The sequence below is a fragment of the Sylvia atricapilla genome, chromosome 1 (assembly GCF_009819655.1).
Source record: "Sylvia atricapilla isolate bSylAtr1 chromosome 1, bSylAtr1.pri, whole genome shotgun sequence".
In the NCBI taxonomy this organism is placed as follows: Eukaryota; Metazoa; Chordata; class Aves; order Passeriformes; family Sylviidae; genus Sylvia; species Sylvia atricapilla.
The window spans coordinates 14,434,773-14,460,506 of record NC_089140.1 but is presented as its reverse complement, the minus strand read 5'-3'; the positions used below and the strand labels follow the sequence as shown (position 1 = coordinate 14,460,506).

At 38.0% G+C, this 25,734-nt stretch overlaps 1 protein-coding gene and 1 long non-coding RNA gene across 8 annotated transcripts in view; both read right to left on the bottom strand.

Annotated features, from left to right (window-relative positions):
• The window catches only part of EPC1 (enhancer of polycomb homolog 1), a 64,669-nt gene that overhangs the window by 3,034 nt on the left and 35,901 nt on the right, over positions 1 to 25,734 (bottom strand). For 2 of the 7 annotated variants that reach the window (XM_066315328.1, XM_066315297.1), the window contains 12 exons: positions 20,249 to 20,408; positions 18,137 to 18,282; positions 17,845 to 18,051; positions 17,309 to 17,457; positions 15,849 to 16,005; positions 14,369 to 14,545; positions 14,174 to 14,263; positions 13,940 to 14,088; positions 12,476 to 12,828; positions 6,897 to 6,980; positions 538 to 656; positions 370 to 456 (listed from right to left, as the gene is read on the bottom strand). In XM_066315328.1, coding sequence (XP_066171425.1) covers positions 370 to 456; positions 538 to 656; positions 6,897 to 6,980; positions 12,476 to 12,828; positions 13,940 to 14,088; positions 14,174 to 14,263; positions 14,369 to 14,545; positions 15,849 to 16,005; positions 17,309 to 17,457; positions 17,845 to 18,051; positions 18,137 to 18,282; positions 20,249 to 20,348 — 1,818 coding nt within the window. In that variant the 5' untranslated portion in view covers positions 20,349 to 20,408. Of the gene's footprint in view, positions 1 to 369; positions 489 to 537; positions 657 to 6,896; positions 6,981 to 12,475; positions 12,829 to 13,939; positions 14,089 to 14,173; positions 14,264 to 14,368; positions 14,546 to 15,848; positions 16,006 to 17,308; positions 17,458 to 17,844; positions 18,052 to 18,136; positions 18,283 to 20,248; positions 20,409 to 25,734 lie in introns of all 7 variants that reach the window. The other 5 variants (XR_010743218.1, XM_066315312.1, XM_066315305.1 and 2 more) reach the window with 5 other exon arrangements.
• On the bottom strand, positions 11,493 to 12,469 carry LOC136359075 (uncharacterized). The gene is made up of 2 exons (XR_010743221.1): positions 12,163 to 12,469; positions 11,493 to 12,127 (listed from the first exon to the last, which is right to left on the bottom strand). It is a non-coding gene; the product is annotated as an uncharacterized lncRNA (long non-coding RNA).

Here is a 25,734-nt window from a genome sequence, read left to right as displayed (position 1 = left end):
ACAGGTCAACCTGTTTTCCTGGAACTCCAAACCAAGAGAGACTTGGAGGTTCAGATTTCAAACAACTTCTGAACCTTTTCATGTGTCTGTCACCACTGTAATCTAATCTCCCTGGACATTTATGAATATTAGACACTTTCACAGCTGTATGGAGGACATATGTATGAGTTAGCTTTAATTAACTAAAATTCTGCTCTGAAAATCCCCCACTGACAAGAGGATAATGATGACATGGCTGGAGATTTCTGCAATTCATATTTCTAAGGCTTTGAAAATTTCACTGACTGACCCTTTTTTTTTTTTTTTTTTTTTTTTTTTTTTTTTTTTTTTTTTTTAAGAGGGAGCAGAGGCAACGCCTGCCACACTCACCTGCAGTGTCCCTTCTAAACACTTTACAGAATGGCTATGATGTAGATTCAGGCGAAAGCCACTTTCCTGTTGGTTAGTTTCAAGGTTCTATGGCAACAGTTGACAATTAGAGATGAACCCTGGTGGGAAACAATGAGGGATAAATCATAGCACAGACAAATCCCTCACCTGTGATGTGTTGGCAGAGGAATTACTATTTGCTTGCTGTTGATGAATTTGTGCAAGCTGCTGTTTCTGCATTAGTGCCAGTTGCTGCTGATGTTGCTGGTATTGTTCGGCTGTAAATGCTGAACAAAATACAAAACGAGAAAATACTATATCAAAATATGTAGGAGTTGTGTATATAAACACATCTACTTTATAAACCTAAACACCCCCCAAAAAAACTATCACAGCAAGTTCCTAAGAGCCTTAACGCACCTTTATGTCAAAAGGGCTGACATTCTCCTTGAAATTTTTATCCAAATGACACAAACTCTTTTTGTTTGTTTAGTATGTAGGCTTTAACCTAATTTAGCTCAAGATGCTAAAAAGAGAGGGGGAGAAAGGAACCAAAATGCAATCAATCCCACCAAAAACTCTTTAAATTAAAAACAGATTAAAAAGAATGATTAGGTAGGAATGGCATCACTGTTTTCACCTTGTGAAACTACAGTATCTGCATTATTAGTGAAATAGGTTTATATGCCAAACTTGGCAACTGCAATGCGCTGCTCACTGACAGCATTCTGAAGGTAGCAAGGGCCTACAACTAAGATTTATGTTTCAACTGGAAACATGAAGTTGGGCTTGCTCACAACTGTGCAGGCTATTGCTGTACGGTAGCTTTCTTGTTTGTAACTACACACGCACAAGTAACTCCGTCAATACCAAATTTCACAGAGCTATTTCCTTCTCTCTAAAATCTTTGAAGATGACTCAGTAGTCTGTGCATCACAAGTCAGGCAGAATCTAACCCACCAGTATAAAACTGACAAAGCATTATTCACAGAGATTGACAAGGGGATGCCCTGCGCAGCAGAATCACTTTTTCATTGACTAAATTCAGTGCAAGTGTTTTTTTGTTTTAGTTTACTTTTAGTTACTTTTCCAAAACAAAACGAAGTCTCAGTTTTCAATTTACAAACTGAGTCAAGGTTGGAGTGTGAATGCCTTTGCAAAGGACACACCTTTCAGATTTTCCTTCAATTTTATATTCAGATTGTACAAATGTTCCCAAACGTGTGCTGTAAATAGTATTCATACTTCAAGAATACACTGGAAGTCATGCTTTTGAGGAAGTTCACTAGTGCTTGACAACAAATCAACTTAAATCCTGTTCACAAACTGAAATTTTAAAGAATCTTTTGTTAATCTACTTATCAAGGGTTGCTTGCCTGAAGAAAACACATTTGTATCAAAACCATAATAATGTTCTGCTTCTGGATACAACAGGATTCTAAAGACCAATTATACCTCATGTATAAACCTGAATAACAAGTCAGTATAAATGGCTGCAGTATTTGGAAACACTGCTGAACATGCATTTTCCTGGTGTATTTGTGGTTTTTTTTTGAGTTCAAAAATTATACAAACTACTTCTACTACGTATCAGAAATTGCACTGAAATCATTACCAGCACTTTTCTATTTGAACACTTGAAGCTACAAAATTTAATCAGCTGTTACATTCACATTACCTTTTTTCATAAGTAACATCTTTTGAGCAAGTAAGGATGTAGCACTTATTTATATTGCCATAAGAAACAAAATTTACTTCTGAATACTTCTTAAATAACAGTTAAGTATCATTGCAATATTTTAAAATTATTCCTAGGAGAATAGCTTAAAAGTAGTAACAACACTCAAACATCCCTACTAAAAAAAACCCCAAACCAAACAAACTAGAATTCACTGATCAAATACCCAAGGGAGGTATGACTGTTTCATACGAAAAAAAAATAAAAAATCTAAGAGTTGTAAATTTTATTTAAGCTGCCATCCAACACAAGTTAGAGCAAGAAAGCTTTAGCAAACAAAGATTAACAGGTAGAAAGCTGAGCAGCAGTAAAGAGGGAGGAAAATAGATATACTGTCCTAGTGCTGAGAGATATATAATTTATTGTTTTTTCAAACCCTAAAATTTAATATCAACATACATTTAGCCAACACAGTGCCAATGACATTGAAGGCTCCATTTATTTATTTATGGTATGATTTGTCAGGTGTCCTGTGCAGGGATAGGAGTTGGACTAGATGAGGCTGATGTGATGGGTCCCTTCCAACTCAGTAAATTCTGTGAACAAGTTTTATAGTATGCTGTAGTATAGCATGTAAATATATTGCTTAGGAATAGATTGCTTACGTGGTGATACTTAAGTGATAAAAAACAGACAGAATGACAAGAACAGGGTAAAAATGGATATGTTGTACCCCCATCTTTGACTATGATTAAAACTTCCACCATCATAATCACCTTACTTGTGCCTATTTAAGTGAAATTAGTTAATTTCAGTTTTAAAGTCCTAAGTATATTTAAGATTCTAGCTATTAAACAGAGCTGAGGTAAACACAGTCACCTGTGTTGGTTTAACCACCTCCAAAATACTGCTTTCTTTTGCAACAGCAGCAAATGAAGCTTATGGAGATGAGCTGTGTTTGTTTTGGAAAGACTATGCTAAAAAATGGCTGGAAGCACTCTCTCTTCTTTCCAGGGGTGACATTTAGAAAAGCTGTATTTTTGAAATTGTACATCAGATCATTTCTCTTTAAGCAGCCTGGGGCACCTAGAGCCATATGCCTCTCTCTACTCTGGAAAGCTGTACAGCTGTCAAAGGAAACAAGTGACAGAAGAATCTCTCTACCACCTCATCTATATTCCAACTGCTCCTCCTCCACTTAAAAATAGTACCTGGAAAATACACTCAAGAACAACAATTTTCCATTTCTTTCTATTTAGCTTAACACTCAGCAATCTTTTTGCTGCTTCCCTTATTAGAAGTCTAACAGACATGTCAAAATACTATTTACAACACTGTCAGGGGTTTACTGTGAAATTCTGAATCAGCTGCAAGCAGGTTAGAAAGGCAATACTGCTCAGAAAGGGCTGCTGCAAGCTATAGCCACCTAAAATAATCTGACTGATATTCTTTTCCACTCCACAGACAGAGATGCTAATGCACCAGAACAGATTATAGATCACCATTACATAAGCCAGGTCTTCCCTCTCCATGCTAAAGAAACACTACACTGAAGTGTTTACTATTACTATTACTGTGAACTATCAAAACCAAAATTTCTTCTGAAGACCTGCAAACTAGGACAGCATTACTTTATTCCTCTTCTCTTGAAAGCTATTATATATTTTGTTAACACTACCAACTGGGTTTCTCCCCTTCATGCTCTCAGACTACAGTCTACATTACATTTCAGTTGAAAAAATAAGCATACTGATTGTGATATAAATTGCTTCTTAAAATTGACATTAATATGCATGTAAAAACCCATTTGTATGTACTTTACATGAAAGTACTTTCACCTATTCAACCTTACATACTCATTTCTTGTGGCACCGAACTGTGACTGGAATTGGGGAAATCACATATATGCTCAGCACAGTGAAGTCACAGGTGTACTGACTGTGCCTCTACATCTACAGGTACAATCCTGAACTTCTCAAAGAACAAGTCTAAGTTCAGCTGTCTTTTTAAAAAAGAATCAATTCAAACAGAATATGTTGCTGCATAAAAACATAGCTGCTATTAATGTGGCTTGCAGAGAATACTTTCTGCTTGCCCGCAACGTAGCATTGATACAACTGGATGGGTGCCAAACTCAGCACCTAACATGAGTTCATCTAAAAAAACAGCAGTGAGTGTCCCTAAAAACCTTCTTCCAAAAATTTTATTCCCTCTTCTCACTTTTGTTATAAAAAGAGAAAGGACACAGCTGAAAACCTTTCATGTGTGTCGAAAGAAAAATGGTACAGGTAGAAGAAGGAGGAAAAATGAACATCACTCTCTTTTTGTCATACACTGCTCTTTATCTGCCTGGAAAAATATAAGCATGCAAGTAGCAAGCCCAGACCTTTACTGAACACTTCAATCAGTAATCACACTTCTGGTAAGTACTCAGGAGAGTACTGCTACACAACACTTCAAAAAGTTACTACTTTTAGTTACTACTACTACAGATTCCTGACATTACTGGAGACCTTCAAGGCTTTAAATAACATTAGTAAAGCAACAGAAAGCCAAACAACACCTTGAAGTTTAAAAAAGGGACTAAATATAACATTCAATAGTTAAAGATGACATACAAGATTTTAAGACAGGTCCCTGCTCCAGCAGCCCCAAAGAAAGATGCAGTGTTTACAGACTCTTCTCAAACAGCATGCTCAGATCTCAGTGGTCATGGTTCCAACACACAGTAATGACTATTTAATAGTACAGGATTTACCAAATTGAACAGTTATCAGAACACCCAGTTTCATTTACTACACAGAATCACTACACAGTGATGGGTAAAGGGGCAAGTCCCTACCACCACTACTAATACACAATAAATAAGAATATCACCATTTCAGCTGTCTTTTACAACTAACAGCTGCATTTTGCCACAAAACCCCTACATACATTCCAAGACACCTTCAGTAATTTATGCAAGTCACTTGACTCAAGTTAATGTAGCCTAACTCCTTTTGTAACCTTAAAAATGAGGAACTTTTAAGCACAACTCTGCCTGAAATTGTTCATATCTCAATATGGTTATCAGAAGATGGACAGCTCTTTACCAAGACTTGGCTACACAAACACTTCTTGTTTGTTTGCAGCACACTGTATCAAGTGGTAACATTTCAGTTGAGACAACCTTCAGATTTGAAGTCAGTACATGATGTTATGCTGCTATTCTGTTCATTTAACTGCTTGGGATAACACACACACAAATATTCTGCAACTGCACTGGTGCTGTACTTCGGCAGCAAGGAAATGTTTACTGGTTTACGGACTGCAAAAAGGAATGAATAGAAGGTAGAAGAAAAAACTTCAGGAGTTTTCAGCTATGAATACCATGAACAAAACCCTGTACATTACTGATACTGACTGACAGGATAAATGACTGCTCAGTATCTCCTTAGTGACAGCTACAAATCTTGTTTTATTAAGAACTGAGCTACTGCATACTGCACTATGAATGTGTTTTCCTACCATCACTTATATGAGTATTTGTACTCTTTGGGTAATTACATATCTGTTTTGTGCTTGAACTAAGCCACTGAATATAATTTTTCAATTGCATGATTCTGTTTATGTATCAACCAAATTCTATGGGATGGTGATACTCAGCAAGTATTGCTTTTTGGAGCACAGAGTAACAGTGATATTGTCAATGGGCTTTTCAAAGATCTATAGTTTGCAGTGGTTTGGTACTGCAATATAAATATTCTACAGTGGTCACTGATTGTACCACAGCATTTAACATGTACTAGCCTTACAATGCCATAGCTGACACTTAGCTTCTCTGAAAACTCAAGTCCTTCCCAGAAGTGGCCAAAACCAGCGATGAGTGAGTGTCTGTGGGGGGGCTGGTAGTGCAATCTGTATGAACAGATGGGTCTTTGTATGATAAAACAGCCACAGCTTCCCCTCCCAACTACTGCTGCAAATTCTACTGTGAGGTGACTCCCTTGTTACTCTGCTTCCCTCAAGCAGGAAAATACAGACTTTTTTTAAGTTGACAACAATAACTGGTTTCCTAAAAAAGCGAGGAAGCACACCCCAGAAAGCAGAAAAACCACGTGTAAGCTCCTGGTCCCTCTATTGGCATTCCTTTCCATTTCCAGAACTGAAGATGCCCACTAGGTTTGCCAGGCAAACTGAGCAAGCCTTCTGGAGTGAACACAATGACCTAAGCTAGGTAAGCTTTTTTCCTTTTATTAAAGCTTTAAAAAATTGTAATATGAAGAGGCTCAAACAGCACAATTAAACCTTTTGACATGTGTTTCGGTTCTGTTAAACATCTTAAGAATTGGATACTTGAATTACAGTAGCTTAAAAGCTGTTTCATAAGAAGTTTAGTATCTGTTCTCAAGGGCAGAAATGCTATTTCAGTGGGAGAACTGAAACATTAAGACTACATTATGTTCAAAGAACTTCTCTAACTCATTTATGGAATATTAGATTCTGTGATCCTTCCAGTGGAGGTGATAACCATTAAAAAGGCAGTTTTGATCAGGTAATTAAAGAAAGTTCACCTAACTAAAGCTTACAAACTTCTTCAGAAATTCAATAAACTACAGAACTGCTAAAGTGTGTGAAAGATGTTATATCATGTTACAATGTCTCCTTAAGGGAAATACATGAGAGCATCACATCCCTGCTGTATAAGACAACAGTTAGTGGTTACTAATGCCAAAGTGCATGCAAAGCAAACATTAATCACAATGCTAAGTAATCCAGACCATCACATTTTTAAGTCTATCTTATGAGAGATGTCATCTGGCTTACACTGCCTGGTTAAAAGATTTTCTATTGTATAGCAAGTTCTCACCAGTGAATTCAGGAGATTGGAGAGACTTAGAGCCATCAGTGTGATTTAGTATTTGATGCACCAGGCCCAAAGATGTTTCACTTTCTGAAAAGAAGTTCAAGATTGATTTTACTTAAACATGGCATTATTACACACTATGAGAACATGAATCATTATGCCTTTGATTATTACTACAACCGCATTTTATTTCAGCCCAACAGAACTTAAGTGTGAAAACTCCTAATATCAGAACTGCAGAGATTATAAACTAGATATAAGGTCTATATATGCACTCCTTACTTGGTAGCAGATGACAGACAGAACATAATTAATAAGGATTTTTTACTAGCCATTGAATGAAAGCTAGAAAACTCCCTATGAACTTTCATTTGCATTAGTTTCCATCAAAATGTCACATGCCAGTTAGGGTAGACACAGTTTACTGTGCAGTTACAAATGTGACCATCCCTGCATGGGATGCAAAGTGTAACAGTTCCAGAAGCCCAGAGATGGTCCACTTTGGAACAAAGTTTTACTAGATTTTCTCATTCAGTTGAGTAAGACTACAAAGTCTTGAATTTTCTGGAAGTACTCAAGTGTTTCAAAAAGTACTGACTCTTCCTCCTTCCACAGTCACATTTCCCAGATGAAAGAAGCTTTTCCTTTTAATATTTCCTCCTTCAACTAAGTTTAGGATGGGCTATAAACATCTGTTACTCTCGAGGCCATTGCTTCTCAACTAGGATCTCAACAACTCAGCCACACATGGGCCAAGACTATTAATTCCAATTATAATTGGAAGTGGCCATTACAGATGTCAGTATTTTTTATCACCAAGTTCAGCATTTCAAAAAAGGGAAAACAGCAACACAGCAGTGTTGAGAATACAGATACAAGAGTTAAATAAAAACATCTAAACACACCCAGTGATGGCATGAAAGCCATGGACAAGTCCTTCTACATTGCTACAAGGAATTGCCACAAGGATTGAGGAGTTCCCTTCTGTTTCTTTCTGAGAAAAGGTTGTCTAAAATCTGGCATCCGGTATTAATACCTCAATGACAACATGAAAAACATACAGAATCACAGAGTGGTTTGGATTGGAAGGGACCTTTAAAGATCACCTAGTTCCAAACACTCTGCCATGGGGAAGGACACCTTGCCCTAGAGCATGTTCAAAGCCCCATCCAACCTGGCCTTCCAAGGATGGAGCCTCCACAACTTCTCTGGGCAACCTGTTTTAGTGCCTCACTATCATCACAGTAAACAATTTCCTTCTAAGAATTTCTTCTAATCTAAACCTACTCTCTTTCAGTTTGAATCAATTTCCCCTTGTCCTGTCACTACATGCTCTTACAAAAAAGTCCCTCTCCATCTTTCTTGTAGGCTCATTTTAGATACTGGAAGGTCCCAACTAGGCCACCTCAAAGCCTTCTCTTCTCCAGGCTGAACAAATACAGATCCATCAACCAACATGACATATTTGGGAAATGGAAGCACAGATCACTACTCAGCTAGATCCCCAAACATGCAAAACTGCTTTTAAAAAATAGATTAAGCAATCCAAAAAAAAGCATGCAAGTTTACTGGGGAAAATGTTATTTCTATGGAATTCTCACCACAGAAGTTACTGAATAGCAATGCACAATTTGCATCACATCACCTAAAATGTCTAGTTTACAAGAAAAGGCAAGGTATTTGACGATATTCTACATACCCACAGCTTTTCATATATAGTAATGTCTACAACCTCAAAACACAAAATCAAGCAATTTTCAGTAAGGCTTCTTCTCAAAGTGATTTCTCAACCCAGTTGGGCAGGCTCCAGTTAACTGCCAGCTTCTTTAGCCCTGCCAGCTTTTAGAGACCGTTTCTGAAGTGATCCAGCTTCTGGGTGAGGAAGGCAGAAAGGAACAGAATGCAAGACTGTTGCCTGCTCTTAGTAGAGGGGAATCAGTGCTCCAATATTTTACTAGTGATAGGTATGTCTGCTCTGCTGCCTAAACACAAGCCTGAAATGTAACAACGTTTGTGTGCAGCTTTTAGTGTCTCTAATTTTGTTTATGAGATCCAAGCATTCAAAAATGTGAATGCAACACATTTAATAGCAAATCTCCAGCAGAGAGCACAGTATCTAAAGTGATGCAGGTCAAAGACTGCTATTTCCTGGGAGAATCAAATCAACCAAATCAAACGGGACACAAACACTCCAGCTCAATACTCATGCCTACTGTACACTCCAACACTTTATCTCTGAAGATTATGTCTGAAAACCTGACATTGCCAGCAATACAGGCTCCTTTACTGAAGTAATTCTGCTGTTGAAAAAGTTTAATTCTCCACAAAAATAATGTTTTGATGTTCTTGCCTTCTTTTTAGTGGTGTTCTGAATTACATGTGTTAAGATCGTTTAATCAGCTCTTCCTGCAAGAGGGCAAAGGATACTTTTCATAATTCTACAGTAAGATCAGAAGGAACAACCCTCTACACAAGTGATGCTACTTGGCCACTTGATCCTGCTGCCGAAGTCTAGCCTTCAGCACACCACAAGTGTTCAGGTAACTTGTAAGGGATTTTAAGACACTCCGTCTCAGTTAACAAATCTCAGTGCAACAACTTCCACAGATCTTTAATACTGAGCACTCTGAAAGCCAGAATCAGACTAAATCGCATTTCTTCAGGATTAAAGGCACTTCAAAATGTTTATAAAATGCCCAGCTCTAGGGAAACCTCTCTCTGATCTTCAGGATGAAAATCAATGCTCCCTGCAGCCTGAGAATGGTGTGTTACAGCACAGCTTTTGTAACATATCCTCTCATTAACAGAAGGCCTGAGATACCATCTTAGCTTCCTGGTCCTGCTGGCCATATGTAACAGACCTGACAAAAGCATTTTCCACAGCAGTTGTTCCATGTCAGCAGCTTGTCTGTCTGCATCATGCAAGACAGAAAAAGCTCATGACTTTCTTAGTAGGGAAAAAAAGAATCTCATGCGATGGCACACAATAAACATGGCAACATGACCACCTCTGCTGGTTAGTGCAGAATGCCAGGATGAGCACCTTAAAATAAAAATATGGTTTGACCACAATTCACAGTAGCAGCGAAAGGATAATATGACTTAAATACAGATGTATTATTAACATGTTTTCTGACAAAAGACCAATTGCCACTTCAAAAACCTAAAAGGGAATAAGAAACAAACCAAAAATATCCGCACCTACAACAAACCCCCAGCTTCAAAAACAACTAAGAAAAAAGGAAGAGGGAATCCATACAGGGTTGTTAAGTGGCAATAGTCACTACTACAAAAACGTCAGTACTGCTGTTAAGATACCTGAGGTTCTTTACAATATTTGCTACAGAAAGAACAAAGACAGAACTCAGCAGCCAGCAGCTGCAGCCCCCACTGACAGGTACCTTTGAAGAAGTCAGACTCATAGCCCAGACACACAAACACCCCGTGATCTGTACAGGCAACCTATCTCACAGCACCCTTTTAGAATACGGAAAAAAACCCCCACGAAAACCACACTGGTACTGAGATGGAGCAGACTGTGCTCCTTACAAACACCTACACCTGAACAGGTGATCAGCAGCACATCACATACATACAGGCTCATATACACTCCAATACCACAAGAACCACAATTAAGATCATAAATAATTATATGGATACAATCTACCTGGTTATGTTAATAACAAGTGACTACCCAAAACCTCTGGTAACCCATTTAAAGTATATCTATGAATTCAGACAGCAATATTTTTTTTATCGAGCATTTAATTTCTGTATCAAAGTCTAGCAAAATTATGAAACTAAATTCCACTTTTTTTTTTTTTTTAAAAGCTTGGAATATTTAAGTATTTTTTACAGATACTATATCACCTCCACAATTCCAAGCACAAATGAATGCAATATATATACCAGGTACTTACACTGGTACGTATTACTTTCCCACAGGCTTCAATACACAACCATGCAATTGAAACCTTCTATGGGACTCAGCAACACAAATAATTATGTAGATAAATATCCTTACCATCTATTTCAGGGAAAAAGCACTCTAAAAGGATGTGTGTGTATTTATACAGACACACACACAGACACGAGCTTTAAACTCCATCCGCCAATTTTTCAAGTCTATGTGATTTTCAAATGTAAAGCACTGACCACTAATATTTTGTAGTGTATTTACAGTCCATTCAACACACATTAGTTTTGTTTTCACACTTGTCATCTGGCTACCATTTATCACACAGTTCAGCCTGGCCACCAGGCAGGGAATGCCCTTGTTCGGTTCTGGACTAGGTTTACTGATTCAAACCAGTGAAAGAGCAGAATTTAAACACCAAAAGCCACACTTGAGATCACAAACCAGAAGAACCATCAGTTTTAGTCCTAGTACATTTTGAGCAAGAAGAATCATGTAAAAAGTAAGAGGCATGGGGGCAACGACCTACTCTAGGAAAGCATCAAGAGGAAGCATGAAATAAAGCAGCAAACAAAGGTGCTCACTAACTCTACATTTTCAGGAAAAATCCTCAAAACATGATGAAAAAGGGAAAGCACATAATATAGTGGCAAACAGAAGACTGAAGTTATGTGATACCAGCGTAAGTCTTTAAAGCAAATCACCAAAACAACCCACAACTTGCTTAGTTTATTAGCTATGTGCATCTCTGCTCACTGCATTCCTACGTTATCCAGGTTTTCTGATTGATTTCCAAAGCCATAATTCAAAATGGCAAGGAAAATATAATTCTAAAGACTTCTTGCAAAACCATAGTGAACTTCTAAGGTTTGAATTTTTATAAAAATTACATCACTTTAACCTTCTATAAAAAGATGACATTTACAGTAAATAACTCATGAATTTTGATGAATCAGTAAGTTCCATTCTAACCATATAAATACCAGTCTTCCAGTGAGAAGAAGCATGACTGACGCTATCCAATAGTGTTCCAATTAAAAACCACTACCACATCACATTTTTTCAGTGTCAGATACTCAAATCTGTAATTAGGTTTTCCATAAGATGTAATCTGCCACTTGCTGACAAGATGTAGAGGTGATTAGTCCAAGAGTTTTGCTAAGTATAAGCAGATGCATCAGTGAGGGTGGGCTGGGTACTTCTTGGTTGGGAAATGGCATTTAAGTTCATTTAAGTTCAAGTAAGAATTCATAGCATGCTGGGATTTTAAAATGCCAGCATTCTACCTAAACATTTCCCATCACTGCCACATCTTGCACTCAAAAAAATTTGGTACATAATATTTATATCAACATTTCGTATTTTTAATTTCAAAAAATCCAACTATTCAGTCAACTCAAACCCTACACAATACTGTTTTTTTCAACTTTATATTTCTAAAATTGTAATTACTTACACTGTAGCATTTGTATAAATCTCAGATGCAGTGCACTACTGTTAGCAATAAATGTGAATAAATTGAACACAGCAAAAAAAGATACACATGGAGATGAGCTGTTACCATCACAATAGACCACAATGTCAAATATGGATGACCTAATGATATTCTGAATTTTCTGACATAAGTTTAGAACTTCTAGAAGCAAGTTTGTTAAAATAAACATACCAATATGTGCTGAACCACTGCTACTTTTACTTTGTATAGAGGTACTGCATGTCTGGGTCCCGGGTTGTGCTGTGCCTGTTCGATTTAAACCCCTGTATAATTTCCTACAGGAGAGTTCATCATTGTCACTGTCATGTAGGGATGGTGTCCGAGGCCTAAAATGCCGCCATCTACATGATTTGATATTGACTAGTATCTGACTGAGGTCTTTTGAGAAAGATTTGTCCGAGGTATTTGTTTCTGAGGTATTGGCAAATTGACTGATTGAAGAGTGTTGTGATGAGGAAAACCCTTCCAAATCCAGATGATGAAATGCATTATCATAGTCCGAATGCGCTCTGTCTAGTAGCACCCTGAAACCAGGAGAACAACACACAATTAATCAGTGGCAAGAAAACACCAAGAAAGTCATCAGTTTGATATGTGTGCTTGTGGATGACAAAGGGATTAAAAAAAGCTACAAGAAAGTGTTCTAGAACAAGCCAACACACACTCCTGACATGATGCATGACTAGTATTTCACAGTAAGTACTACATTTAGGTATATTCTAGCTTCTGTTGTCTGAAGAAGAGCTGAGGTACAACATCACATATATATTAAAGACACTCAACAACACAGAATTGGAATGAAACAAAGACCTAGAGAATAGCACTGCTTAGGTAAAAAGTGATTCATACAGCCTCCCAAAGTAACTTCATTTCCAAAGCCTTACTCCTATATATACTGACTATACCTACAACCATCCCGAAGCAGTAGGACTGCCACACATTAACTTCCAAATGCCCTTGCAAATACCCCAGTAAGAGCCATCAGATCTCACTGCAACTTTGCTGATTGGCCAAGCTGGCTTACTAATATGTGAAGAGGCACTAAGTATAAATCTGAAAGGCAATCCACACCCTTCCTTTTAATAGAAATTTCATACAAATGTATTTTCTCAAAGACATCACATACTTATATGCTCAACCATTTATAAATTGTTTTCAGTAAAGATTACTTATTTCAGGTATTTTAAGAATTATTTTATATTTTTCACAATGTTTGAAATTAAAGTCATTATCATTTATAAGCATCTTTCCCAATATCACCAAATACTGCCTAAACTCTGAAAAGCATTTTTGCAAAATCTGATTTTTGCTATCTTGAAATGCTATTATTTGAGGATAGCTAGTAAGTAATTTAAAAACAAACCAATCAACTGAAGGTATATATGTCAAAAAACATGTCAAAAAACAAAAGCAATAAAACACTCCTAGGACTATTTAAGAAAACATTACTAAAACAGCTTCCACTATTGCAAAACAAAAACGGAGACATTAGCCAGCTAATCTCCCTGTGATGTCTCAATATTTTATTTTTTCATTTTTATTTTTTGGTTTCTTTTTTTTTTTAGACTTCATTATTTTTGCATCTTACTGATTTAATTTTGTTTTTAAAAACAGCAACAATTACACAGCACTTACCTTCCACCACGGCCAACCCGCCTTCGTGCAAACCCAATACACCTCTGGGGTACAGTGAGGGTGGTTAAGCAGTATCTGTAACGCACATCTCCTAATCTTCCCTCCTTAGGGCTACTCCATGGCCAGTTGCCAGGTTGGTCTAAATGAGGCTTAAAATAATTTTAAACAGTTAAACACAGGATGTTTTCACACAAGGACACTTAGTCTTACAATGCACAAGGAAATTCTACTTACAGCATAGTACTGACAGCCTGCTTTCCTACGGAAGGCAAAAAGACCATCAGGATCATTTTCTTCCTCAGCCTCCGAAGAACCAGACAAAACCTTCAAAAAGGAGATGGAGTAGTGTATGAGGAGAGGCATTAAAAGTTTCCTGAGTTTCACTTCTGCTTTTTCCCAAAGTGCAGCACCAAACACTAGAGGTCCTACCTGGGAAAGAGGTTCATCATCTGAGCTAGGAAAATCATACTGATTCAAATCTTTAGCATTAAAGACTGGCAGTGCAGCAGGACTTGTCTGTTGAGGAGTAGCAGCAGCAGACAAAGGTAAGACTTTTGGCTTCTTCTCATACTTTCTTTTGGGTCTAATAACATCAGGTTTATCTTGCTGCAAGGAAAACAAAAGCAGTGTAAAATTACAAACAGAAGAAAATTACATTAAAACAGGAGTTTATTTAAACTCCCATGTAAGCAAGCTAACGACATGAACTTATCTCTACCACGTTCACAGTAAAACGTGCAGTCATTTCAGAGTGTCTCTATTTCATTTCCAATAACTGAAACACTGAACAGACAACGTGGAATCAAGCACTGTTCGCTCAATATGTGCTAGGTAACTCACTAGCAGTTAAGGTAACAGTGCTACTTTGCAGGAGACCAAAATATGTATCATCATCTCCATGAGGCACCCTTTTTATTTCCCAGCATTTTGAATTGATAGCCATTTATGCAGTGTCAGGGTATCACTAGAGTACTAAGTAACGCCCTGAAGGCAAAAATAGACTTCTCAAAGATACCTATAATCTTGCAAAGGTCTCTAAAAACTAAACACATTTCTCCACACTATGCAAAGTCAAATTTAAGAGTATTTCCAAAGTTTCCAAGCTGTGAGACACTGCACTGATCCAACATCACTGATAAGCAAGTACACACCAGCAATCACAAAGACAATGCTTTACTACCAGTGGAAGAATTCACTGATTCAAGCCACCCTGTCAAATTTAGAACAGCCTCTGGATAGCCTTCAGTTACAAGTTGCCTTGGTTTAAAATTCAAATTATACCTCAGCATTTATCCTGTGTTACCTGACCTATTTATCATGATCAGCTGTTCACACTGTAGCTATGGTTTGTATGACACAAAATTAAAGCCTGCAGGGAGAAAAGTACTTGTCAGCTGTCTAAATCACATAAAAATATTCAATACTTTACTTCAGTATGAAACCAAAGATACACAGCAGAGGGAGAATTATCAATGGATCATATTTTAAAAACAAAACAACCCCCAATCCTTCATATTAAATTAACTACATAGCTTAGAACAATACACGGTGTTCACATCCTTAGTTCTATCTTAGTACAATGTCTAGTGATAATAAATACAGTTTTGTTCAGGACATTCTAACTTTATGGACAGTAGTAAAGAAAAATGTTTCCATCCTCCTAAATAAGAACACAATTGAATGTGTCCTTCTATCTGTGATTTGTCTGTACTTCCTTTACTTCTGCCGTGAGGAATGCTGGTAATCTGTTATCCTTGAAACTTCAACAGAACAAATCCATTTTATTTCACTTGCAGCTTTGTTACCCTATTGCCAGTTCCAAAAATCTTCCACCCTCCTCCAATCCTAAAATGGTGTATTTTGTATACTTTACAGCATGAACAGTAACTTGGTTATTGACATTACTTACTTTAACTTTATATTCTTTCAGTTCCATAGCTTCTTGCTGTTTAAAAGAACTGCTGTTAGTCACAGGAATGATGGGAATAGCATAGGTGGGTTTAAGTGGCTGCCGCTGTGCCATGACTTCAGACATGATCTCTCCACTGTAGTCACCCAAATTATACCTGAAATCAGAATAATTTTTTGTTGGAATACAACATCCATCTGGCAAAAGTAAGAACATAAATGAATGCTTGCAACTTGGGGTAAAGGGATATCCTGTACATCAGCAAGAAGTACAAAAAGTATTATTCCAGCGAAAGAGACTAATAACATAGAAAATTCATTGCAATGAATAATGCTGACAGATAAAGCATCTTCAAAAGGTAATACTGTAAAGGAGAGAAGATGATAGGGTTATGAACCCCCTTCCTTGGGGACTAGTAATATTTAAAGAATTTATCATATTTATCACTCAGAAAGTTTTAAACAGTGAAGCAGAATGCCTTATTCATGAATTCTCCTGCTTTTGTGAGAACAGAGTATTTTCAATAAATAGATCCATGAAACACTACATTTCAAGTCCTGTGACATATGCTGAGTTGAAGTGCAGTTCTCTACTCTGAGGGAGGTATTAGAGTCTTTCCTCTATTCAATGGCTTATTTTCTTTAAAAAGCAACTGGGAAAAATCTTCATGATTTCTCTCCCCTCTGTTTCTGCTGAAAATGCTCAGGGCTTAAAACAGGTGCCCTGGCAGAGCCAGTTCAGCCTGTCTCCCTAAAAACCCAGACTAAAAAGTCAGTTCTGCAGTTTTAAGGCACTGACTCGGAACATTTGCTTTCAAACATGAATACTTAGGCTAGAAAAGTCTCTTCAGATTCTAAGTATCAACCAAAAAGACACCTCCACACCGCAACTATGATCCTCAGTCAACTGGGCAAGTGACACTTGCCAGAGCATTTGGCCCACAGCATAGATAATCAACACGATAGCAGAAGAATCACTAGCTGGAGATGACTCTCACATTTAATACTGTATGAAATGCTTGTTTTCCTCAAGAGGGTAATAGACCAACTTTTTTTAGCAAAGAATAGAGATCATGAAGTCCAAGAAGAGTGGTAATGATTGAAACTGGCCCTAAAAATAGCTGGGATTTCCTTAATCTACATACTTAACATACAATTTCAAATGACTTTGCCTAAAACTGATCTCTCTTCCAGTATAATATACAGAGTAGATACATTCAAATGTATGTATCTATACACATAATAAAACAATGTAGCTTAGTATGACAATAACCCTCCCATAATAGGCGACTGCCTAAGGTTTTCTTTTTCCTTCATAGGCAATTATGAATATGCCATACTCTAAACGTGAATCAGAGTCTGGAATTATTTTTAAAATCTCCTACTGTTCAAATACTTGCAGCAATCCAAATATAAAGTAGTTTCCAAAGCTTTCTGCAGCAATTTTTCAATAAACATTACCTCTTTTCCATAATTTCCAGTGTTAAATGCAGCAACTCTCTCTTGCTTTTTTCTCTCCTTTTTATCATCTCCAGGATGGTTACTGCACGACTCAGATCTCGACGCAGCTTCAGCATCTTCTCATAAGAAGCTTCATCATTTTTTCGATTCTGTAAATACAAAAAAACCGTGTTTCCCCACATCATTTAAGTTAAAATAATCTGAACTGAAGTAAGTTCTAAACATTCAGGTGTATTAAAATAAAAAGACAAGTCACATGCTAAACCAAAGAGAAGCATGTGTATGTTATCAATGATACACAGCTTGCCAACACCCTAAGTAGGTTTAACAGTAAATTCAGTGAAAACACAAATATAAACTTATTTAACAGTGGGACTAAAGCCATTTTATGCTTTTTACCCTTACAACTTAAAAAGAGAACATTCGACTTTTTATTATGTTGTAGTACATTGTAAATTGTTTCCTTACAAAAGCACCTTTTTGAAAGACGGAGAAGGAAAAGAGAAAAACACTGAGGGAGGCACCTTTATACTTACTTTTCGTGTCTGCATCTTCTCTGTTCGTCTTCTAAACGCAACATAAGGGTCATTTGTGCTGGAACCATCTCGTTTTTCCTGCTTCACTGCTGGGATAAGTGAAGGACCTCGACAATTTTTCCTCTTTTTAATCCAGTACTCATACACTTCTCTGATCAATTCATCATCTTCCTTCAGCAACAGCTTGGCCTCTTGCAGGCTGACTGGCTAAATGTAAAACCCAGCACGTCACTTTCACACAGTAATACATAGAGCACATATTTAAAATTCTTTATTCAAAGCACCATTGTACCTGCTGACCGCTGCCCTTTTCTAGTCTGTCTATCATCTCCTCAAATTGCAAAGGAGAGATGTCCATTCTTTTCTTCAACTTATTCACAAAGATCTCATCTTCTGAATCCAAGTCATAATCTGGCTGCTCAGCATCCAAACTAAAAGCTAAATGATACAGGAAAAGTTAAAAGTTAGTTTTAGTACAAAAATGTTTTATTCTAACAGTGTCCAGAGCACACACATTTCTCAAGAGAAAGCCAAAATTATTTGTCTGAATGTTGTAATAGTGCTACTTCACATGGATGTAAATACCAAGGTTTTTTTTCTTGAAAAAAATTAGCCTGTTAAAAATTAGGCATAAAAATTGACATCTACTTGTTGTGGTTTTGTTAACCAGTGAAAACTTATTAGTGGTCAAACCAGCTAACAGCTTGCTGCCTCACTAAGACATTTTTCAATTTATTAAAATCCTCAAAACTGCCAAGCATTCTGAAGTTTTATGTACTGTATGATCAGCAGTTCAGATTTCAGCCCAAACACTCAAAGGTACTCCTAGCAAAGCATGTGCAGATTGTATTATAATGATCTTAAAATATTCTCAATGATTTCTGTGATGTAGATGAGTCAGACTACACTGGCCCAACATGATGTACCCTATGTAGCAAAGCATCTTCAAATACAAGTAATGCCTTGCTGAATGCAAACAACTGTTTTCCACAGTATCCTACAAAAACACATCACTCTGCATTTGAAACGTGATTCCCTAGTTCTCAGGCCTCATTCAAAATGCTGTGCATGACAGGAGACACAAATTTCTTTCCATGTGCACACAAGAAAACATGTATCTATTTTTAATAAACAAGTAGGTAGAATACACTGCAGCTTATGATTCACAATTCCAGTTGTTAGAACAGCTAAATACAGAAAATAAGAATGAAAAGTATAACCTTAATATAAGCATGGAAGAATGAAAAACTTTTTTACAATGAGGGTGGTGAAACACTAGAACAGGTTTCCCAGAAAACTGGTAGATGCCCATACCTGGGAATATTCACAGTCAGGTTGGACCAGGCTCTGAGTAACTTGATTAAGTTGAACTCCCCTCATTGAAGGCAGCTTGGACCTAGATGACCTTTAAAGATCCCTTCCAACCCACACTATTCTACCATTCAAATATTTTAAGCCATTACTGAGGCTCAAAATTACATAGAAGTGTAGCACTTAACCAAAGTTATTTAGACATGAGATATGTTTACACAGCACAGATACTACTTTTTAAATTCTGCTCGTTACGCCTTACAACAGTATTCTGCAGCAGACTGCATTTTTCATTATTTTTTCCTAAGCTATCTGAAGTAATGTGGTGCTCACATGAAGGGTCATATCCATAGCAAATAGCTGCTATCTTCCAACAAAACCAAAACCACAATAAATTTGCAAGTCATCAGTGATATCAAACCCCATCTGCTTTTAGATGTATAATACTTGCACCACGTATAGGCAAATACTTCTACTGCCAGTGTCATTTCTGGTTGGCTTTCCAATCCACTCTACTGCCATTTTATCCTGGTATTGCTTCAGAGTCAGTTATTCCGTTTCTCAGCTATGCATTATGTATTTTCCTCTTTAAGCAGATTTGTGCCTGTGCTTGCTAACAAATCTCCATTTCCCTCCAAACTGTTACTACTGAAGAATTAAATGTACTTCTTTAGCAAGTAGAATTTTGCAATATGCTGAAAAAATTAATTCTCAGATGTCAGTGTTGATGGGAGCTCAACAGACATTTATGAATAATGTCTTAACTACTAGCAAAATGAAATTCTCGCAGAATCACAGGGTTGGAAGAGACCCTCAAGATCATCAAGTCCAACCCAGCCCTAACACCCAACTAACCCATGGCACCAAGTGCCACATCCAATCTTTTTTTAAACCCATCCAGGGATGGTGACTCCACCACCTCCCTGGCCACACCATTCCAGTATTTTATCACTCTTTCCATAAAAAACTTTTTCCAACATACAACCTGTATTTCTCTTGGTGTAGCTTAAGACTCTGTCCTCTCATTCTGTCAGTTGCTGCCTGGAGAAAGCAGACTCAATGTAGACTTCAATGAATGAGTTACTTTACTTACGCTGTATGTGAATCAGCTGCTTTGGCATTTTAAATTCTCCAGGATATATAGATTCATAGTATGCAATATTACTTTCTGCTTCCGGAACCGGTATAACCATGTTATCCCTCTTCTCTCCATAGACTTGTTGTGCTGAGATAGCCCGCTGCAAATGATGTTCCTATAAACAAAAAAGTGAAACGAAAACCTGAGAAAATACTTCCAGGACTCAGTCTTGCTAAGGCTGAAGGAGGTGCGTTTCTCTGCAAACGCTTTACAGTCGATGGTCGCAGCCGAAGCGCGCTGCCCAGGCCGGAGGGCAGGTGGCGCTGTCCCCCTGCACACCCCCCTCACACCCCGCAGCCTCCCAGCCCTCCAGTGCTGCCGGCGCTCCTGGCACACACACACAAACCCGTACAGGCGTGTTTCTGGAGAGACACTTAAGATTGATTAGACATACAGATTACAACAACTAGTTGCAGACAGATATTGACTCCAGTACTACTCCGTACTTGCCTTGGCCATTTATTGCCAGTCATGTCAGAAAACCAGACAGGAGGCATTGTCATCACTGCCAAGGAACAAGCAACGATCTTTACCTAGGGAATGATTCCTGAAGACGTTCTCATTTATTGCAATGCTTCCCATTATCCTCCCTTTCCTTCTCCTAATCCATCAAAAAAGGGTAAAAACGCAATCCATTCTCCCCTGTAGTTCTGTCAAGACAGTGAGTAGTATCACCAGGGTTCATACAGTTACTAACAGAAACCCATATAGCTACATGCGTGCATGACTTAAAGTGGTTTCCTGCTAATAAAACAAAGTATTTTTTCCTTATTAGAAGTGCTGGTTTCTTAAGTTTCTATTCTGTTCCAGGCGCTCTGTAAATCAGTACAACAATAGTTTGCCAATACATCTCAGTGAGATGCAATAAACCAGATTACTGAAATACTTGAAAGCAGGAACTGCAGCAGAAGGGCAGCAGTAATAGTTAGCTTTAACACTGAATGGATGATATTCATCCGTAGGATCTTATATCTTTGGCTGTCTGACTTCAATTTAATTACTTTGGTACAATAAGGGCAATTAAGATCTTCCATATAAACTTTAAAAAAAAGATAAATAATCAAGAAGATGTATAAAACAGGCTTTATTGTAAATTGCAAAGTTGATGCAGCCTGAAATTCAACTGTGTTTAACTGTGTAATATGTAATTCTGCTGAAAGAATTCACAGGATTTGAGCCTAACGTCACACAAGCTGCAGACATTATTCCACATCTGTCCCCTGGTTAAAAAGCTTCTTTACAGAAAAAGACTAATGAGAATAACACAGAGTTGCAAGTTGAACACTGCAGTGGTTTTGACCTACAGCATTTTTTAAGGCCAGACACATCACCTAGAAGGTGTGGCAGCGTTCTTTCTTGAGTATGGACAAAGTAATTTATTTTCTACCTGTTACTGAACTACTGCTGTCAGACACCTCAGTATTTTTAAACTGTAGTAATTCTTCATGATTACACAGCTACAACTTGTTGTCTACAGGGAACTAAGCTTTATCCCCATATAGCCCAGTAAAATTCTGCATCAAATGCAAAATAATAGCCAATATTCTTTTAGTTTAGCAAACACTTACTGGTTTCATAATAATATTAAGGGTTCCTGGTGTAATTTATCCCTTATGCTTCTAAACACCAGAAAAAAAAAAAAAGAAAAAAAAAAAGCTTTATTTCAGAGACGAAAAAGATGTCATACACTAAAATGAGGATTCCAATTTCTGTGATCCACCTCTGTTATGGACACAACTAGTAAGTACCAGTAGCCTATACTTCTTTACTAACAGGTTTAAGTTACCTGCATTTAAAGAAATCTTAAAAGCATTCTTAAAACAGAAGCACAAATCACGGTTTTGCCTTTCATCCCAATTACAAAAACACTCATTATGTGTGCAGAGAGTGTTAGCAGAGCCACATATTATGAAAAGCAACTGGATAAAATTTCCCCCACTGAAAAAGTTAACCTTTGTTCATATTGATTTCACCTCAAGAGGCACTTCACTACGCATAAGAAACGAAGCAAAGTAACTTCTTACACCTCCCTGCATCAAAGTTTTCACTAATTTGGACAAACCCACAAGAGCAACTTGGCCCCCAACTTCAGTATCTCAGTCGGTGGCTCAGCACATCTCTAGAATCCTGGTAACTGAGGTGGCCCAACGCAGTGCACTCACTAGAATTATTTCCTCATTTTCTGCTGTGAGATAAGGATTAGGAGGAGAAGGGCAAAAGCAGGCTGAAACTTAAAAAGAGTATAAAGAAAACTTTATTAACTGAACTAAAAGAATAACAATAAGAATCTGAGTAAAACTTCAGAATACTTCTCTTCCCCCCAACTCCCCTCCCTTTTCCCACTGACAACATAAAGAGACAGTATTTGGTATTTTCAGTCAGTTTATCACTTCTAAAATAATCTTTCTTCAGTTCACTTAGGGAGAGGAGTCTCTCCTGCCACGCCATGGAGACTTTTCCACAAGAAACAGTTCTCTTGTGGTTTTAATTTTCATGAATAGGAGCTGCCTGAAAATCTGCAATTGTGAAGTCCCTCCCATGGTTTGGTAGTCTTCCCACAGCTACCACCATGGGTCATCCTAGCTTATTGGGGTGCAATTTTAAGGATAAGCTGTTCTAGTATAGAAACAAAAGTTCTCTTCTTTTATCTCTAGGAGCAGATGTTTTCTTAGTCCATCCCTAGGACAAGGTTTCTCATCTCTCTCTGTTCAGGCTTCTCACAGCTACTTCAACATCTGCTTGCTTCAACACTGATCCTCTGCTCACAGCTGTGGTTAAATGCTACATTCCCCCAATACATTCTGTGAGTTACGGGGGGGAAGTCCGATGTGTCAATTGTATCTTCACCATACCCTTATCAGAGAATTTCAGCCCAAGATTAACACATCCCCTCATCCTCCTCCCATCTGGGATTTGACTCCTTCACTGACCTCAGTGTCTTCACCCTTTTGTTTTCTCTCACTTGAGAGAGGATTGATTTCAAGTTTCATCTGCGCACTGAAAAAGTCAGTATCTCGCCTGGGCCTGTGGACAGCCATGTGATCTCTGCCAGGTGATAGCCACTGTGGCTGCATGGCTGTTTTCCAGCCCCTGCCACTCGGGGCTGCCTTCTGTGCGGGGTGACAGGGCTGCCTGTGTTCCCAGCCACGGGATTTTTCCGTGGCGCTGGCAGCACGGCCGGAGCGGATCCCGGCTCAGCTCCGCCCCAGGCCGAGCCGGAGCCGGCCTGACCCGCCGGCCGTGCCCGAATTCAGCAGCGGCACAATCTCGGCCGAGCTGCGCCGTGGGCTGAGCTGCCTGGGTGGAGGAGAGGGGCCTGGCCTGCCCCACGTCCAGTTACCTGTTCGAAAGGTGGAAGCAAGAGAGTTTTCCCGGGGTTTGTTCGTTTCTAAACGTGATTTGACAGAGGTGTGTTCAGCTTTCTTAAGTGGTTTAACAGGGTGTCAATATTCAAAACTAGTCAGCTGATTTTTCTGTTGGGTCCGGAGGAAGCTTTTAGCAGTCCTCAGAATCACTTCCCTAACTGATGGATTTACTCTTTAACTAAAAACCAAGCTAAACCATGTCAAACATGACAGTAATACATATAAATCAGGTGCAATTGTTAACTCTGAAAGCAATAATTTTTAACAAGAAAGACTGTTAAATATCTACTATTAAATAACACACTCCAGCTTACAGTTTCTATTCTTCAGTCATTCTCCACAGTGATTGCACAGCTGATTACTCCCACCAAGATGCAATACCTCACTCATTTGAATCCACAGCTTCCCATTTAAAAATGCAGTGGTTTCCTCAACTTGTCAAAATGATTTTAAATTCAAATCTTAATCAAACTTCCTGGCTGCTCTTCATGATACAGGAGATTTGTACGTAGATACGGTAGTCCCAGTCACTCCTGAAAACACCACCTGACATTTAGGGACAGACCACCTATGAAATTCAACAGATGTTTTCATTTTGTCTGTCCATCTATTTCTAGACAGAGTTTTTCAAGCGGATTTATTTGTACTACACAGCTGCTTCCATTCACTGCGTAACAGAGCAGTATCAAAAAGCCTTTTTTTACGCCACTATCCACTACATACTGTGCCCTGCCACAAAAAGAAGTTCAACTGGGTTAACTGGGGCTTGTTCTTGAAAACCTCTTACTAGGTATTCACAGAGATTAGTATCTTCCAGGTCATCACCAGGGCCAAACAGTTTACATTTTCCATATTTCTCCAGGAACTGCGGGTAAGATAACTTGTTTGTAACCCTCTAGCTTCCACCTTTCCAACAGTCCACTGACTGTTATGAGGGTTTGAGTTCAGATTTTTGAAATGATTTTATGTTTATGTGATTCTGGGGTATTATTCGGCTTTTTTAAGAAAAGCGCAATTTAGTGCCTTTTCTCTTTCTCCTCAAATATCATCTGCCCCTCTCAAACAGCTGTAAAAAAAGTTCTCAAATAGCTGTAACACTATTCCAGACTGTTTCTTTAAATTCCTGGCATGAATTTTAGATGGGTTAGACAAGCTGAAAGGCTATAATCTGTCATGTTAAAATGAAACTCATCTAACAGCCACCACCACAAGGTTCAGTCTTGTGCTCCTTCCTGTCATTCTCCATACTACCGCAGCTTTGTATGTCAGACTGAATCTGTGATGACAGCTTAGGGAACCAAATCCACAAAAAGCCATCACTGTCCTGTTATTTCCCCTGAAAACAATTAGAAACAATTAGTCGTCTGAAAAATTGGCTCCCTGAACTGCCAGGGTGTGTGGATGCAAAGCAGTGGGGAAATGCAGAAGAGAGAAAGATTATTCCCTTTAGCTATTACACTTGTTTAACTGCTTCACTAAGTTTAAAAAGTCTTTTAAAGATTAATACCAAGAACAACCTCCCTCCTCACTAAGACTCATGAAACATTTCAACCATTTCCTTATCAAGTACAATCAAGAAAAACTTCCTCTTAATACAAATGTTCACAGAATATTCTCATCTTATTCTACACCTTCACTGTTACATTGACCTCACCGTGTTCTTTCTTTCAAGGTATACCTTCCATGTAAATACAAATTGTTTCATGTATTATTTTTTCCTATTAATGAGTTTCCACTTTCAGTGTAGTCACATTTCTTTCTTAATGGACCCTTCTGATTTAAACAACATTGAAATACCTGCATTTGTTTTACAAAACCACTCAGCTTGAGCTGCTTAACACCACAGCAGGTTGCTTCAGAATTTCTTCCCTGTCTATCCCAGCTTGCTTCCCTTGGATCTTTCACACATACCATTTCACAACATGTACTTATTGAAGGCAGTTTATTCCCCTGAAACTGCTTTGCACTTTTAACTATTTTTAACCTATTAGTTGTGCTTATATCCAGAAAACCTTTAATTTTCAGTTGCTTTTTCTGCCTGACATACTATGCTATTATAATTAGAACTTTAGGACT